The 17,387-nt window shown below is 39.3% G+C and overlaps 1 protein-coding gene across 5 annotated transcripts in view; it reads right to left on the reverse strand.

Moving 5' to 3' along the window:
• Nucleotides 1-3,525: 3,525 nt before the first annotated feature.
• The window catches only part of GALNT18 (polypeptide N-acetylgalactosaminyltransferase 18), a 339,486-nt gene continuing 325,624 nt past the window's right edge, over nucleotides 3,526-17,387 (reverse strand). For all 5 annotated transcript variants that reach the window (XM_064452730.1, XM_064452727.1, XM_064452726.1 and 2 more), the window contains one exon: nucleotides 3,526-4,006. In XM_064452730.1, coding sequence (XP_064308800.1) covers nucleotides 3,860-4,006 — 147 coding nt within the window. In that variant the 3' untranslated portion in view covers nucleotides 3,526-3,859. The remainder of the gene's footprint in view (nucleotides 4,007-17,387) is intronic.

Consider the following 17,387-nt stretch of genomic DNA (forward strand, 5'->3'; position numbering starts at 1 on the left):
TTGGTCTTTCAAAAAAGAGAAAACTAAAAATAGTTGCCTTTTCCATAGCAAAAGAGGACAATGCTAAGCCCTGTTCTCCACAGTCACTCCCAACAGATGTTGGCAAGCCTGGAAAGGCCAGGCAGGTGAGGGAACTCTTGAATTCTCTGATCAGAGTTCTAGCTGGGAATGAATAGGTATGGTCTGTATTCCATGCTTGTGAATACCTCTAGCTTTCTAAAATCAAATACGTAGAACCTGGATCTCTTCTGGAGACTGTTCAGCCCTGTTCTAGAAGTATACCTAGGGATCTCTGATCCGAGCCCAAACCTATTATCTTCTCCCTAAGGATGTGGTCTTTTCTGCATGTTGCGCTCATGTTGTCAGCATGGCTTCTTTTCCCCTTGTTGCTAGTGCCTTGCCCCACACGCAGATGTTGTGAGAAGACACATAGTGGAATTCTTACAGACTTGAGAAAACACTGTAGATGATACCCTGGTATGAACAATTTGGCTGAATGATAGCTGAATGATAGCTGAATGATAGAGGAAAATAAGCATACGTTATCCATAAATACTTGAAGAAATTCAGTAGGAGGAGGGCTTAGGGTTGCTTGAAATTGTTTTTCGTTTCATTGTCAGGATACCCTTATCAGGTAGTAGATACACTGTTGTTACTTGTCAAGAAAACCTCATTAAATTATATTGGGAGCAGTTCTGTACCAGCAGGAGGAAGATGAAGCTGACTGGATCTTTCTGGTCATCTTAATCTCTGACCATATGCTGGTGAGGAGGTATATAACTTCTGGAACAGTAGTCTTTTTTGCCCTTAAGTGCTAGCTTTCCCTCTTTAAAACCATTTAAGAAAACCCAACCAACCAAAAAAAGAAAGAAACCAACAACAACCCCAAAAGCTCCAAAACAACTATTGCAAAGGCAGATTTGGGAATGTTTTTGAGGCAACTGATGATTGAATAATATTCTATAATGTTCTAGAAAGTGAAGATGAGTTTTTTATTTTTCACTGGTGATGATTTGTCTTTTAAGTGTGAGGCACTGCTGTTATATCTATGTAACTCCTGTGTATTCAAAAAGGAAAGTGGCAATGAGGCAGTTAATGACTAAAAGTGAGCTTGTCTAGCAAAAGACAGCTATATCCTTCAGTTATGCATGTTCTGCTCTGTTTTTTTCTCCCTCTCTTCTAGGAGGCATGTAGGAGAAAATCTTTCTGAGACCTTAGGGTCTCAGAAAGTGCACAATAATGGTGCTGCTTATGTACATTCATAATTTCTACTATACCATTTTAGTAGGCTTAGCCACAGATTTAAACCCATTTCCATTTTTCAATAAGTTATCACATAAAAATGTTTACTCCATGATACAAAACAAAGGTAAAAGCCTATTATAATGAATGTATTTTACATATAGCTGAATTGCTGTAATATAAAGTAATGTTTCAAGTCTGGATTTATGGTCCCCCACTGCCCCCTCAATGTTTATTTAGGTAATTCCACTGTAGTTCCTAGAATTGCACTGGGATCAAATTTAAACACAGAGTTACTGCTGAGGGATTCCCAGTAATGTTGTTCTGTTTTAGAGAGCTGAAGAAAAATTGGTGCATGCCCCATGGGAATCAAGGGGAGCAGCAGCCTTAGAACTGGTGTGTAGTGGGGAGGTATGGCTGGAGGGCACCAAACATGGCTTGGTGAGACTACATGGCTCCCTTAAGGGTTTTGTGTTGGTGGCGTGGGTGTTTTTTTGGGCGTTTCTTTTTTGTCGTTTGGTTCCCCCACCACTTAAGAGTGAACATGAGCACACTGCTGCCATGTAATCTGGAATAACTACAGTCGTCTTTGGGCAAATGTTATACAGTATTCATTTTGGTATGAAATGAAACAGTTCAGAGCTCAGCTCCTTGCTTTCATTTCTGTCAAGTCTGTGCCAGGTCTCTCCCTCCAGTGTCATACACCTCCCTGCCCCACCCCTGCCCTGGCCCCAGAACCGCAGTAGTTGCAGTAGGCCTGTAAGAATCAGAGGAGACTTGGTTTGATCCGTGCTACTTTTTTCCCCCCCTTATGGGTGCGTCTCCAGGCACTGAAGTTTCAGTATCTTTGCTGAAAAGAAGCTTAGTTTATCTCATGCTACTCTGTACAAACTGTTTCTTCTGTCTGAACATCTGGTTTCCCCCCATTCACCTGGAATGCCTGTGAAATATAAGTCCAGTTGGTCAGCGGTGGAACTTGGGACCGCTGAGAGTGGCTCTGCATGCTGTGTACTGGGCCCTCGCCCATGGCGACGCTGTGCATGCGCCAGGGTGCAGGAGTGGCGGCTCACTGCTGTAGCAACTGCCCGTGTTCTCTACGGGGTGACATTAAGGCTACTTTATCTTGTCTAGCTGTGGTACCCTGACACTCGGATTACTGATGTTCTTTTGCGGTTCTAATTTAAATGGGGGTTTTCACTCAAACAGGCCTGAGGGACCTCTGAAGTGGGCCAAAGTGCAGGTGTTAAGCCTAGCCTTATTGGCTGTTACTGTTTTCTAGTTGTTGGCTCAGCATTTTCTTCTCTGAGACAGCGATGTATGGTAACTATAAATAGCAGAAGGTTGCACATGTATCATTAACGTGCCACATGACTTATTAAACAGTCACGAGAAACAATGCTGCTAGCTGGTCCTGAATGTGACGCCAGGCTGTGAAGGACAGTTTGGCACATAACCAGCTCCAAAAGAGGTTATGACTGTTACTTAGGGTAACAAACAACAGAATAAAAAGAACAAATAGAGTAATAAAAGAGAGGGCATTTACATACAAATAAAAGCAGCTAGACATAGAGGCCAGTAATCCTAGTGTTCTGGTTTATCTCATCAGCCTGTTTCGTCCTCTCCTCATCCCAGCCTTAGCTGAGATGAAGTGATACGGCATTGCATTTACACCTCCTTAAAGGCAGGGAGACAGGCAGAGTAAATTAATATTTTTTGCTGCTGCTCTTGGATGGAACCATTTTTATGCAAGTCTGTGGTAGCCAGGGAACAGTGCGGTTAAAAAAAAAAAAAGTAAGTTGTAAGAACCTCAAATAATTGGAATGGCAGCGCAGTCATTGAAACGGAGCCCGACCCGTTGAGAAATGTCAGGGTATTTTTTTTTTAAATTTTTATTTCAGTAGCTGCTGCTTTTCTCATGTAGCTTTGTCCCTTCTTTTTAATTAATTCTCTTCACTGCCTTACTTGAGCCCTGGGGTTCTCTGTGGTTTTTATTTAGTACAACTGGTGAGGAAAAGTATGTGGATGCATATTATACACCTCCACACCTCCCACCCCCATATCTGCACGCCAGTAGCTACAGTGATCTTGACAGGTCTCCCTAGAGGGAGAAAGAAGAATCCTCCTTCACTGTAGCTACTAGTGTGCAGGTAGGACTCCTTACCACTAGTCTAGAGAATACTGATTCTCAGCAGCTACTTGCCAAGATCAGGCTTGGGCTAATGAAAACAATGAAACCACCACTTAACTTCCAAACTGATTTCCATGGAGACAGCTAGACAGTAATAGTGTTTGGACTTTTTTATTCAATAAAAGTTTGAGTTATAAATATTCTCCATTTGTTTCCTATTTACAGTTGTAAAATATTTTAGGATAGCCTACCCATCACCTGTCATTCAGTGTCTCTATAAATGCCATGAAAACGTCATTGTGAAATAAAAACGTCTTATTTTCAGCCCACAAACCCGATTTCCACACACTCACAAAATAAAATCAAAGGGACAAAAAAGAGGAGAGGAGGAACCAGGGGGGTGGGGGGACGAGAGGAATACAGTACAGCAGGCAACAACGCAATATTTGCTACACAGTAGCAAAAGAAATGGGTAAAAAATTTAGTCTGCTATGATGACAAGCTTTTCAGGACATTTGTTATAGACCAGCGTTGTCCAGTGCATTTCTGAAGGACGAGTTGAAATCCAAATTCATTTTCATTGTTTTCCTGCAATTCCAGGCAGCGCTTGGATTTTCGGTTCTGGATTGGTCCGCCCTTTGAAGATGGGGAAAAAAAAAGAAGTGTTTAAACGCTGTGAACTTATTGCATTGCTACAGTGTGATAAACAGATTAGTAGGTGGACGTTGGTATGTTCTCTGAAGTCCACTGCTACTGTGAAAAATGTGTGTAACGGAAACAAGATAAGCACTAAGTTGGATTTGGAGTGAAAGTTCCCTTTGTCACAGGCTGGTTTAATGTGTGGTGCAGTTTAGAATAGCCAGAATTGCCTGGTTACCACTTCAGCAAATGGGGTTTCTGGAATCGAGCTGTGTTTCTGGTCGTGCTTTTCAAGCATGAGCCAAAAGCTTTCCTGTTTGCTTCAGCGACCTAGCTTAGTGGCTCTGCTGCACCTCTGAAACATCAAAATAAGGCAAAACAGGACCCGTGCCTTGGCCAGAGGTGTCCTGTATGTAGAACAAAATTTAAAAAAATGTATTATTTGAATTCTGAAGTGAACTGTCTTGTATTATGTTATGTTGCTAATCCTCAGTATCAACTCTCTGTTCATGTTTCAGCTTAATACTGCCACAATAAAGCCCTGTCTTCACTGCTGAGTTGCAGCAAATCTTAAATCGCTGGGGCTATCACACAGTTCACTATAGATCTAAAGTGCAACTAAATCATCAGGTAGGTGACTTTAAATTACATTTTCCCCCTTAATTCTGGTTTCAGTTCATTCTTTCACCCTCTCTGCTGCCTGATAAAGATAGTAGATAACTTGTACATATTAGCATCTAGGAAGCATCTTCCAAGCTGTAGAGTAATTTGCAAATAAGTGTGAAAGTCTGCTCTTCTCTAGATTATCTTGGACTTGTGTAGTAGAGGATTACTGGATTAATCTGCAAATCAAAGAATGGAGTGTAAATGAGTACAGATTAATTAGTACAGCTGAAGTATGGAAGGAGCAGCCACACTTCAATTAGTTATTTGTACAATGGGGAAAAAATAGTTGCTATAAAAAAAACCCAAACAAGCAAACAATAAACCCCCCCCCAAAACCCCAAGAACCCACTGCCATACAAAAAACCCCACCTCATCAGTTTTGTTCAAGTCTGTGTTATACCTTGCATTAGAAAGTCATAGCTGTGATAGATTTCTGTTATAATCACAAAGATATCGGCATAAATCTCATAGAAATGCTGAGCTTGCTTTTTTCAGAGGAGGGTGTTCCTCAGGTGAGGGTAGCCCGGGCCAGTCAGTACAGGTTCTGATTCATTCAGACAGATGACTGTGGGGTCTCCTCGCCTCCTAGTAACGCTTAGTAAGTAATTCCTCTGAGAAGTGACTTCTAAAAACCTTTTGGGAAATGGCTGAAGAAATGCAGAATTAGGTTTGAAAGCTCTAAGTTTTAAATATGGCTTTGGGTACAAGGGAGACCGTTTCTAGAATAATCCACAAAATTCAGGACATGAGGCTCCCATAAATGCTCCTTGGTAGGCCTATGTGCAGTCTGGATACAATTTTCACTGATTATTTTACTAGGCAGACAGGCATACAGTAGGCATTTTAATACACCTCCATTATGAAATGCTGAGTGAATGTATTTTCCCACTGCTGTATAACTGTCATTGACATTCATATTAATAATTGTAGTTAAATTTGGGTGTCTGGTGGGAGCATAAACTCTAAGCTATCTATAAGCAATAAAACTGCTTGACATACAAGAAATTTGAAGAAACTAGGATGGGAAATCAGTCAAAGCTTTATTACATGCTATTTGTTCCCTTATCCTAAACCCAGCACCTCCCCAAGTTACTCTGGCCCTCTAAAGCTCACTGTGGTGAGATTAGATTTTTTTTTCTTCTTTTTTTTTTTTAAATGAATTCAATGAGCTTTGAATTAGGTCCTTCAGGTATAAAGCTCTAAGGTATCAGATAGTTCCTCATTGCCAAAAGAAACAATTGTGTCATCTTGTTTTGCTTTGTTTTCTTTTAGCAAAACATCAGTTTTAATTAAGACTACAAACTATTTGATTATAGTTTTTTCTTCCTGCATAGATTGTGTTGCACAGCACCCAGGGTCAGCTCCCTGTGTTTGAGCTGGGAATTACAGTTTAGCACAAGCATTTCTGCCTAAATCCAAAACTGAGATCAACTTCCAGCTGATAGTGGAGATGCTTCTGTTGCTGTCATTTAAGTTAACTAGTTCTGTAACTTTCATTTATCAGTTAGTCTTTGTCTCAGTTTTGGTGTCTAAGACATCCTCAGCTCAGATCTTGCACTACAGAAGCAGGAGAAAGAAGTTGTCCCACTTTGTCGTGTCAGAAAACTAACTAGTTATGGGAAACCGGTTCAGCTCCATTACTTGCCAGATTCTTGGACCTGGGATATGACTTTGGGTGTGGTACTTTTAGACCACTCCTGTCACTTCTAACTTTTTAGTGTAAGTGAAGGAACAGACTTAATTCTCTCCCTTTTATGTAAAGGATGACAGTTAAAATGTGCTGCTTCCCTGGCACAACTCTTCTTGCCCAAACTCTGAAATGAACACTCTGGTGTTTGTCTTGAAAACAGCTTTTATGCTTATGAAGATGAATGAGCTGGGATGCTCAGGTCTAGCTGGCTTCAGCAGCTGGGCTGGGGCAAACACCTGGATTGTTGGCTGCATTTTGTCAATCCCATTCTTTGGTGCCTAACTTTTCTCTCCAAGGACTGTGCATGGGGCCTAGTCACCTAACTTAGAGCTCCGTTAGGTAGAGGAAGCCACAGGACTAAGGCTTAAATACTGACACGCTGAACTGGAATTTCTGCCTAACTCCCATTTGTTTCAGTGGCCAAGGGTTTATTTCACTTGAACAGGCCCAAATGCCTTCTATTCCCATTGCCAGTTTCGGGGTGGAGAAATGAGGATGTTCACAGTGGAGACAATGTTTTTTTCTCTATTCTAAATCATGTAGAGCACATATAGGTGTAGGTGTTACAGTAAATGTATTCAAGTGAAATACTTTAATACATGCAGGTACATAAACGTAATGTAAACTACTCCTAAGGAAAAACAAAGCAAGCAACCAATCAAAAAAAAAACCACCAAACCCACACAAGAAGCCCACCTCCCTCCTCTTCTTTTCCTGTTGTGCCCTCATGTGAAATCTGGCTTCTATTTAACAGAAACAAGTGACTGAGAGATGATAAAAAGCCGAGGAAGCTCTTTTTGATGTGCTGCAAAGCACTCTGCAGTGGCTACTGAAAATCACCCCGCTGAGTACATTGGAGCTGCTGTAGGGAACATAAAAGAGACACCAAAGTTAAGCAGTAGCTAATATGTGTGAATTGAGTGTTGTAGAGAGCAGGGCTGCTTTTAGCAGGATGATTCCCCCCCCCCAAAAAAAAGAGAAACAAAGCCTCAAGTCCTGTTAGAACAACTCGGCTCCTAAGAGATGTGAGGTCTGTGCAGAACCATGGCTTAATCCCTCAGAGAGGATGCAGACTGCACAGCTTTCGTTCCTTTCAGTAAGCATATAAAAGAACTGCTCTGAAGTACAGGGAGAAGGGTTTGTAGAGTGCTTGCTTAAAATTTCCTGTTGTTAGCCTACTAGATTGTGTTCATTTCTTCTCTCCTTCATATGCCTGATGCAGGCCTGCGACACGGGTACTGGTCTGTTATCTCTAGGGCGATGACAGGGCACCTGCTTTATGTTGCAAGGCCTGAACTAGCGAGCTGTTTCATCATTAAAGCACAAGAAAGGAATAAATCCACTGAATGTAGCAAGCGAACAGGACTGATGCTAATGCTACATTTTGCTACTCTGACTGGCTTAGCCTCCAAATTACAGTATTCCTGACTGGTTTCTACAGTCTGTTACCATCACTAGCATTCCGAACCCTAAAGCCAAATGCAGACAAAGGTGTCCATTTTAGCTGATTTTTTTTTTTTTATAATGGTGTAGTAAAACTTGTATAAAATTCTGACAGTCATGTTTACCACTTGCTCAGCAAAATGGTTTATTGTACTATTACACTTCAGGCTAAGTGGAAGGCAAGTTGCCTAGCTGGTTCCCTTCCCCATCCTTGGTAAGAAACACCTCTACTTTCCAATTTAAAGGCAAAAAGTTGATAGGTAGGGTAGTAGGCCTAGGGTAACCTCTTTAATCAATATATATAAAATAGAATTCTATAGGTTGAAAGAAGTTAAAGAGAAATTCTGCCCAGTTGAACAGAATTAGGATTAAAAGATCATTGATGAGGGGCAGCTCAATGGCAGAAGAAGTCTCAAGGGGCTAAATAAATACCGAGGTCAACTATTTTAGAAAAATAGACTGCATTTGAAAACTTGATGGATTTTGCAATGCTAATTGAAGCAATTCCTATGAGAAGCTCTCAACTCCTACTGGTAGCCGTAGACACATTAGTCTCAGCCTTAAACCTGATTGAGTGAGTGCTTCATGAGATAGCACTTGCATTAAAAGTACGCTTAAGTCACTCATCCTTTTCCGACCAGTAGGTATTGGAATGTGATATGATTTTCTGTTCTGTGTTACTCTGAAGTCAGATTGCTAATATTGTGTTTTGATGATACATGAACGAAAAAGCACTTGGCAGGAAAAGAACAGAGATGCTACTTCACATAGTTCAGGTACTTTAAAGGAAGGATTTGAATGTGGATATATGGCATCATTAAAGCTGAATAAATAATTCACAACATCTAATTGACTTGGTCAATTTAGTCATTGTTCGTACTTGGCACATCTGCTAGATGTGATCCCATGACATCCCAGTCATTTAGGTAGGTGTGATGGGTTCTGTGAGCCGCAAGTTCTTGTACTAAGCTCCCAAATTTCCCAGAAAAAGCAATGTAGAAAGGGAAAAGGGGGAAGGGAGGTTGTTGCTTTAGACTGAACCAGGGCTTCATAAGGTAGAAAAGCTCTTGGGCATGAAACTGAAGATAGGGTTTCATCACTTGTGAAAATGAGGGATATTAAATGAATGCTGGAGGTTGTCAGTATTACTGAAAAATCAGACTGATAACTATTTTAACAAGTTAGTATAAAGTGTACACTTTTATTACAGAGTTTAAACCTACTTTTTGCTTATCACATTAAAGCTCATGTTATTCTACCTAAAAGAGAAAGAAAAAAAGTGCTCTTTCCAGCTTGCCTAACCATAGCTATTTCAGAAAAAGGTCTTAGAAGGTTAATAAGAGTATCCAATCTTGTATCACATGCTACATAGATCATTGCATTCACTAGTCTATCATTTTCTATTTGTACCTCAATCAGCGACCTCAAATATTTACATGTTCACTCTACCTTTGAGGCAGAAACTCTTATCTTCACTATTGCTTTGATACATTTGAATCAAGGAATTATACTGAGGTGTATATGCAACATGGATAAAATATACACTCCAAACAGAATGCACGATCTTCTCATTCATTTCCCCAGAATACTGGGGTAAATGTTCAGTGACTGTTAGTATACCAAATTTAGTCCTAAAAAAATTACTCGATTTTTACAAGTCGTTTTGTATTCTGTGTGGTCACTTCTGTATGGACGTTGCTACAGTGAGAAAGTCGTCATAGGAAAAAGTGAACAGTAATTCTTGGGGTTTTATTGTTTTTGGTTCCCTCGTCCTCGCTTCTCCTCCTGCACTCAGGTTCTGTTGTCAACTAGCTATCTGAGCGCTGGTCTTAGATCCACTCGCTGGTACCCAATGAGTAACTTCTATGAAACATCCTCTGATAATGGAATTAGACACATCATTCAACAGGTACAATGATTTGATGCCTACATCACCCTTTGTCTCATTCCACTACCAAGACTTCTGAGTGAGTGCTCAGATTTATATAATCACAAATGCTAAATTTTTATATTGCTGCAACAAATTTTTAATACTGCAGCTCTGACAAATCAAATGATGCAGCCTTATCTGTATGTCCAAATGAGGTTTTAGTAACTGGTGGGCTGTGCAATCGTTTTCTGTTTTGTTTAATTTAGATTGGCTACGTGAATGTAGAGCAGTCTAGGTTCCAAGCACAGCCCTTTAAAGGTGTAGTAGCTGAATCTTCAGGATGTGTAAATACACAATACTGTTAATTATAGTATTTAAATAAAAGCAATTAAACCTGGAAAAGGGAAATGCACTTTCATACAGAGAATGTAGCTGGAATAGAAAACAAATTACAGAGAAACAGCATAAAAATCAGAAACTGAATGTATGAATTGATACCTATCAGTAATATTTTCCACTATATATATATAAAATTTTATCACAGATTTGTAACAGATTACAAAGGCCCATTGTTAATAGCACAATTAAGAAAATAATCCTTTGCAAAGAAAAAAATTCAAGCCTTTACTGAAATACAAAGAAGCTCTTAAATATGATAGCTGAAAGCGCATTTTACTGCAGCAAATGGTGCTAAAACTAAGGAAATTGAAGCAGGCTTTGGAGTAGAATACATTGGCCAGACCAGAAACATCATTAGGGATTTTTCAGAAATTAAACACTTATCATCATTGTATCAGCAGTGGCCAGGAAATATTTCTGACATATTATTAGAAGCACATCTACAGAAACAAATATTCTAGGTATTCAATATGATTTTTAAAAATTCGTTATTGAATACTGTTTCTGGGAGCAGGGTGGGGGGGCAGGACTGGGAAGTAGTTTAAAAAAGGGAATCTTTCATCCATGCATAGCCCTGATCATTATAACTAAATGCAGAATTTATAGCTGAACATGTTGTTTGGTTTTGTTTTGGCAACAAAACCAGATGATGATGTATTATGTTGATCATCTTATAGCCTGCGTTACCTAACAAATCCTTTGTAGAAAAGGAAAAACTAGCTTTATGCTCTGCAGTTGATAATGATACGTGTGGCTTTTCTGACTAGAGCTGCTGTCCTGAGTAACAAGTTAACAAGACAACTTGCTTAGAAATAAATTGAATGCCTTTTTGAGAAATGATAGTCATAAAAGGGTAAACTCTAAAATGCATGTTGGTGAGACGATTCACAGGTTGACGCTTTCTGAATTTTTTTCCCCACTATTAAAGTGAATGCTGTTTGTGTCTCTCCTGTCCTCCTTTTGCCATACACTGCCTGATTGGTGGCATTCAGTAAACCGTAAATGCAGAACCCCCTATCCTGAGGAGTCACTGGCTACTTAGTGCTTTAACTCGATACTCTAAAGTTCTGAATTAGAACTTGAGATGTGTTGGTACACTACATAAGTTAACAACAACTACTATATTTTATACCTCCTTTAACTAGCAGGAGTGTTAGATACAGGTAAATCCTATGTTTCTAAACATCTTTAGTGAGACATGGCCTATACAAAAGAATCCAAAATTAATGTTCTGCACCAATGTTTTCTGCAGGGTGATTTTGCTTTAACTAAATAGACAATTTTTTCTTATACAATCCTTCTTTTCATTCATTGTGCCATACAGCAGCTGCCTGTGTAGAGAAAAAATATTATGATATAGATATGAAAAAAGATGGGAGTGCTGGATACATTGGCTTTATTTGCATGTTTTACAAATACGTTTTTGTGAAAAGCTTAGACCAGTTACCTTTTTCTCTTTCATTCTGAAATTACATATAAATAACTTCTGCAAACAACTCAGGCTTGATTTACCTGACTTGATCTAGGCTTGCTTCAAGACGTCTAAAGTAGAAGATGGAGAAAGGCAACGAAGATGCTTTAAAGTGTGATGGAATATTCAGATGATGGGGAATTACAAAATATACTAAGATGAAATAAAAAAAGGACTTTGCTTGGGATGTAAATGAAAATTAGTGGGATCTGACCTCAGTGATCAAAACTATGTATACCTGTGAGTACCAGCGTGAAACTGGTAAATGAACTTTCTCAGGAAGAAAGGATTGCTAAGAGTTAGAAATTTGCAACAACTACTGTGATTTACGTGGGGATAGGAAACCTGTTGAATTCATTGTCACAGGCATCAATGTTCAGTGACCGATTAGATGTGTTTAGTGGGCTGGGTTAATTTTAAGAGTCTGATAAAACAACTTTTTATAGGCGTGCCAAGATGGTCATTCAGACAAATCAGATCTCTGTCTTCATGAAGACAGCATGTTTGGGGTCAAGGAGGGAATCCTCCTCCTGACGTTACAGTGAACTGCTGGCTCAGAACAGAGCTCATTTCTGTGAAACAGCAAGCGCTGACCATTGTCTGAGGCAGTCTTCTAGATGAGGTAGTTAATCTAGCTAATTTTCTGATCTGTGATGTGGCAAATTGCGTACTTCTAGGTTTTGCCTTTTTGCTTGGTTTTGAAGCAATCATCGCTTCTGTGTATGGTGCCCTCTAAGGCTCAGTCTGCATTGCTTGTCTGTGCAAAACTGTTTTTAACACGTCCTCCCTCTCCACCTTTTAGTGTGCACAAGATGTAATATTCATTTGCTAATGAAAAGCCATTCACAGCATGCACCTGAAGATCAGGCCTAAGAGCACCTTACTGCCTTTTCTTTCTCTTTTCTCCTTACAGATGAAAATATTGTTCTAATGTAGCGTACCTAGAAAACTAATGTAAAGAAGAAAAGTTTACATTATTATTTACCAGCCTTAGCATAGGGGATACCTAGTTATTCATCTTCAGCCAGACAAATAAGAAACTCCTTCCAGCACAATTAGAAAAGCCAAGATTTTTGTTTTCCCTAGGCATTTTAACAGATTCCCAGAGATTTATAGGTTTTAGATGAGAGAAAATACACATTTTGATTTTTTTTTTTGAGACATTAACTTTTACTAAAATGTGACTCCTTTTGGAAGACAAAAATACTGAATGACAATTTTATTTCTTTTGTATGTGTGGTGTATTCAGTTAGTCTAGGTTTTCCAATCTGAGTGCTCAATATGAAGGCTTCCTAACGCATTTTAACCCAGAAACTGAACTGCTTGCGTTGTCATTATATGCTTATGATTCAGCTGATCTCTAGAGACCAAGAAATAAATTGAGTGCCAACTGAATTAAGAAATGAATTTGCACTAGTATTTCAATTGATCTGCATATTCGAACATGGGGATTTCTGCTGGGCTCTTTGGGACTTCAGTCACAGTACCTAGTTATTGAAAATGGCTTTTCCCCTAGTAACCACACCAATCTGTTAGCTGATTATAACTGATATTGGGAAAGGAACGTCCTTGCAGCTGCAGCACAAACCTTGCACAGTTTACTCAGACAAAAATGGAAATAATCTATTTTTTGTCTGTTTTACTGGGTATCGTCACTGTCAGGTTCAAGGTACCAGACTTGATCTCACTTGAACAACAAACCCTCTTTTCTTGTCATATATATTATTATTGAATCCTGATCTAATTGCCTTCCAAGTGAAATTTTTCTCAAGTATTTGCATCTTGCACTGTCGGGTGTTACTTGGTAGCCAAATCTTGCCTGCATACATATTGTTCTTGTCTCTACTGGAATTAAAGATACAAATTGTACTGACTTGATCAGGACAGTTTTGTTTTTTGCCTGGGAAGTTAGAAATAATAAAAGATGTGTGCTAAAGGTAAAAATACTTCCATCCATCTCACAGCTGAGGAACGCAGAACCCAAGAAGCAATTGGTCCAGTACTGCAAAGGAAGGACCACAACCAGAGCTCAGATCTCCTGAAACCCAGCCACTTCATTTGGTAAGTGTTGGTTATCAGTCAAGTTGTAGAAAACATTCTGGATTTGGCCATTCTTTTGCGTGTCTGTCATTATAATGCCATGCAGTACCTTGTCAGCAACAGCTGTCATCTGCAATTTTTGGATGGAGCTTATCTGGACATCTGAAATTAAAAAAAATCAGGTGGAACTAGAACAAATAATTTATTTGTAAATAAATGTGGTTTTTAAAATTATATGTTAAAATATGCAAATAGGGTATCTGTTTTGAAGGGAAAACACTGTATGTGTTAACTTCCTTCTAAATTAATTCAGCACAAGTGTCTTTGGAGCTTAAATGTAGTCCTCAGGAGAGTAAATACTGCATAATGTGATATGCTGAAAAAGACTTGAAATGCACCCACTAAAAGCTCATTTTACTGCTGTATTCACACACAGACTTTCTAGCTGGCAAGTTCTACACCTGATTTGCAAAGATTAAAACTTGCTACTAGAAAATTACTCTAAATAGAAGACTAAACTTATACAAGGAAATTTTGGTTACCACTAACTACAGCAATAACTGCAAGCAAATTTAACACCAGTTGCTAAAACACAATATTGTATAGTGTATTTGTATTTAATATTTTCCTGCGTGTTTTGCATATACACTTTTGTATTTAAGTTGAAGTCAAGTATTCAAAATGGAGACTGAATGCTTTCAGATTTTTGTACTTTTAAACAACTCCATTCTGCATAAATGGAACTAAACAGGTTGTAGGCTTACAGTAAGACATAAGTTGAAGGAGTATAAAAAACAAATAATACATCTGTTTTTAAAAAGTATTTAATATGACAAGACTATTGGCTAAGCTGCACACGAATTAGGGACAAATTTACTAGATGAAATAAAAAACCAAGCCAAACCCAAACAAACAGAAAAACCAAAACCAAAACAACCCCAAACATTAACTATCACTTTCTCATGTCTAAGCAAACGATGGTTCGGGTTCCTTGTCCTTCAGCTATAAACCTTGTGCAGTTATCCAGTTAGTTAAAATATTAAGTACAGGCAAGCTAGAGTAATATTGGAACAAAGATAGACAATGTGTAGCTAAGTATAGAAAAAAGTGCTGCTGATGTACTGGACCCATACACCAACACTGCACTGGGGCCCCTGGGGCTTGTGGAAGTCCCCTTTTGTGGTTGAGGTGTTTAAAAATCAGATGGCCTCACTAAAAATACGGGGCTTGACCTAGTCTATTGGCTCAATTGAATAATTAGGTTCTGTTTTTCTTTATATTCGCCTGCAGGATCAAAATCTGTATTTCTTTTAACAGGATCACAATCACTTTCCATTCTGAGCTGCCAGGCAGGTAGCGCTGCATAATTGTATAGCTGTATAGCAGTACAGCATGTCTTAGGCTGCAAATACATATTGAGTCTATTTGCATAGTTTGGGGTTAGAAGTACAGCATAAATTCAAATTCTTGACAAACTTGTGCTGCTGTTTTTTCTATCCCATGGCTCTCATAATGGAAGAATCTGAAGAAGTTCATGGGGACTAATTGTTCCCTTAGACACACAGCTTTTACTGAAATCTGGTACACCGATGTTCTTGGTTAATGCATGGGTTGAAAACTGGGAGTGGACATTAGAAGGAAACTGTCTGCTGTTTAGTGGTGTTAGCCTCCAATTCTGCACTGTATATGCTCAGCAAGGGGGCAGATGAAATTGGTACGGAGATTCTCTGGTTGCTTCACAGGCCTCCAGTGTAATCCTGCCATGTATTCTGCCCCCTGCGTTCCCTTACTTGTTTGGCTTGTGGTTGTGGGTAATGGTTCTAGCTAGCAGTAATATTGTACATCCTTTAATTTCACAAGATAAAGGCAGGTAAGAATAATTCAGAATTACTCTCTGGCAAAGGCCAAAATCTGTAGGAGGTACAAGATGTAAATGCTTTCAGTAATTTTAAGATCTATTCTTTCTTTAGATTAAATAGATATTCTACGTAGCTATATATCTATTATCTAATACTTATTTAAATGAGATCTGAATCATCATGTTTAACAACTAAGTAATTAATTTGCTTTCATCTGTCTTCCCTTTTCCTTCCAAAGCAATTCCTACTATGGCATTTGGGAAGTTATACAGATGGTAACTACAGTTGTCAGCAACAAATTTTATTTACAGCTTCTCAGGATCGCATAAACCACGCTCTGAACACTTCTGAACTGGAAGATTTCCTGTGGAAATCTCCAGCGCTGACTAGAATCCCAATTCTCCAAAACATGTAAGTGCAATGTTAGTATCACAGGTGCATGCGACTGCTAGTGCATCTGGCTACGTGACAGGGCTGAGCACAGAGTCTGCACAGCCCTTCCCTCCCATGAGGTCTGCGATGCGTGTGCATCCCTAGAGGTGCATAGTCTTCTTACCTTTCTATGGCAACCACACTGGAAGTTGGATTACTTAACAGAGCTTGCGGTACTGAAAAGAATTCAACATGGAACAGCCTTAAAAAGATTAATCTCTTTGGGTTTTTTAGCTCTGCCTTGTGTCCTTTCTAATACCTCTTATTTACAGAGATCCCTCATCTGTCACATTTCTCACAACAGCAAATAGTTACAGTGTAGCTAGTCTGGTTAGAAGCTTAAGAAACAGTCACACCCCTATTCAACTAAATATAAATGTGAAGACACTTCAAGATAAAGAGTAATTACAAAAACACTTCTTCCTTTGCCTTTGTTATGCTGCTAGAGGAGTCCTAACATGCCGTAAGTGCACTTTCTAGATGACCTGCTGTCACCTAGGTGATGTACGTAGAGACGAATTTCACTCTTAGGGCAGGTGCTGTGTCACAACTGCCTCTCTATCAGCAATAAGCCTGAGAAATCAGACTGGAGTCTGAGAAACACCTTAAAAAAAAGGAATTCTGACTGCAGCATTTAGAGGATACTATTTCTTAGTACGCAGAACAAACTTGATAGCATAAGCAGTTTCTACTGAAAGATGGCCCAAGGAGTTATTTGCCCGGGTGCACTGGCCTCCATCTCCTACACATGGGAGCCCCTTCGCTGTCACACAGCAGACCCTGTAATGCAATCACTACAGCAGTCCCAAGGACAGCAGCTCTACTGAGCACAGGGACAGCGACTGTCGCTCACGTGTGCTGCTGACCTGACCCTCCCCGTGAGCACTCGGTTACGCTGGGGAGCAGACTGCTCCTGCCAGCACGCTGCATGTGCACCTGCTCCTTGCCCTAAAGAGCTCACAGAGTATGAGCAGGATCAATTTTTTAGTACCAAAGACAGGGAATGCAGCAGCAACTGAAGTTAGGAAAGCAAAAACTAATAACTTGTGATGCCAGAGCAGCATCCTTGATACCATGTTTAAATTAATATTTTAGTAAAATTCTGACCAGTTTACTACCCTGTAGTTCTTGTAATTCTATCCTCTCTGCCTCGTGAAATTTCTGGTGATTACTTACTATTTTGCTACAAGGTCTACTTCTGTTCTGATTAAACTAAAAAGTGGTGATACAGACTGAACTAGGTGAAATGTCAAACACCTAGCAGACTTTTCAGTATAAAAATATTCCCAAAATAAGCATTTCCCTGAGAGAAGACTTGACAAACCACCTGAACAATAAAATTCATGAATACTACCCCATTGATGGGTGTCTTTTCAGGGCTAATTTACATAATTTGAAATAATTACAGTTATAAGCACTTGAAGAAGCCTTGGAAGGAAGAATATCACTGAAGCCTACATTTTTTTTGGGTCTCATTGCATTTGGCAGCTGTACAAAACTGTGGAGCA

The sequence above is a fragment of the Phalacrocorax carbo genome, chromosome 5, assembly GCF_963921805.1.
Source record: "Phalacrocorax carbo chromosome 5, bPhaCar2.1, whole genome shotgun sequence".
Classification (NCBI taxonomy): Eukaryota; Metazoa; Chordata; class Aves; order Suliformes; family Phalacrocoracidae; genus Phalacrocorax; species Phalacrocorax carbo.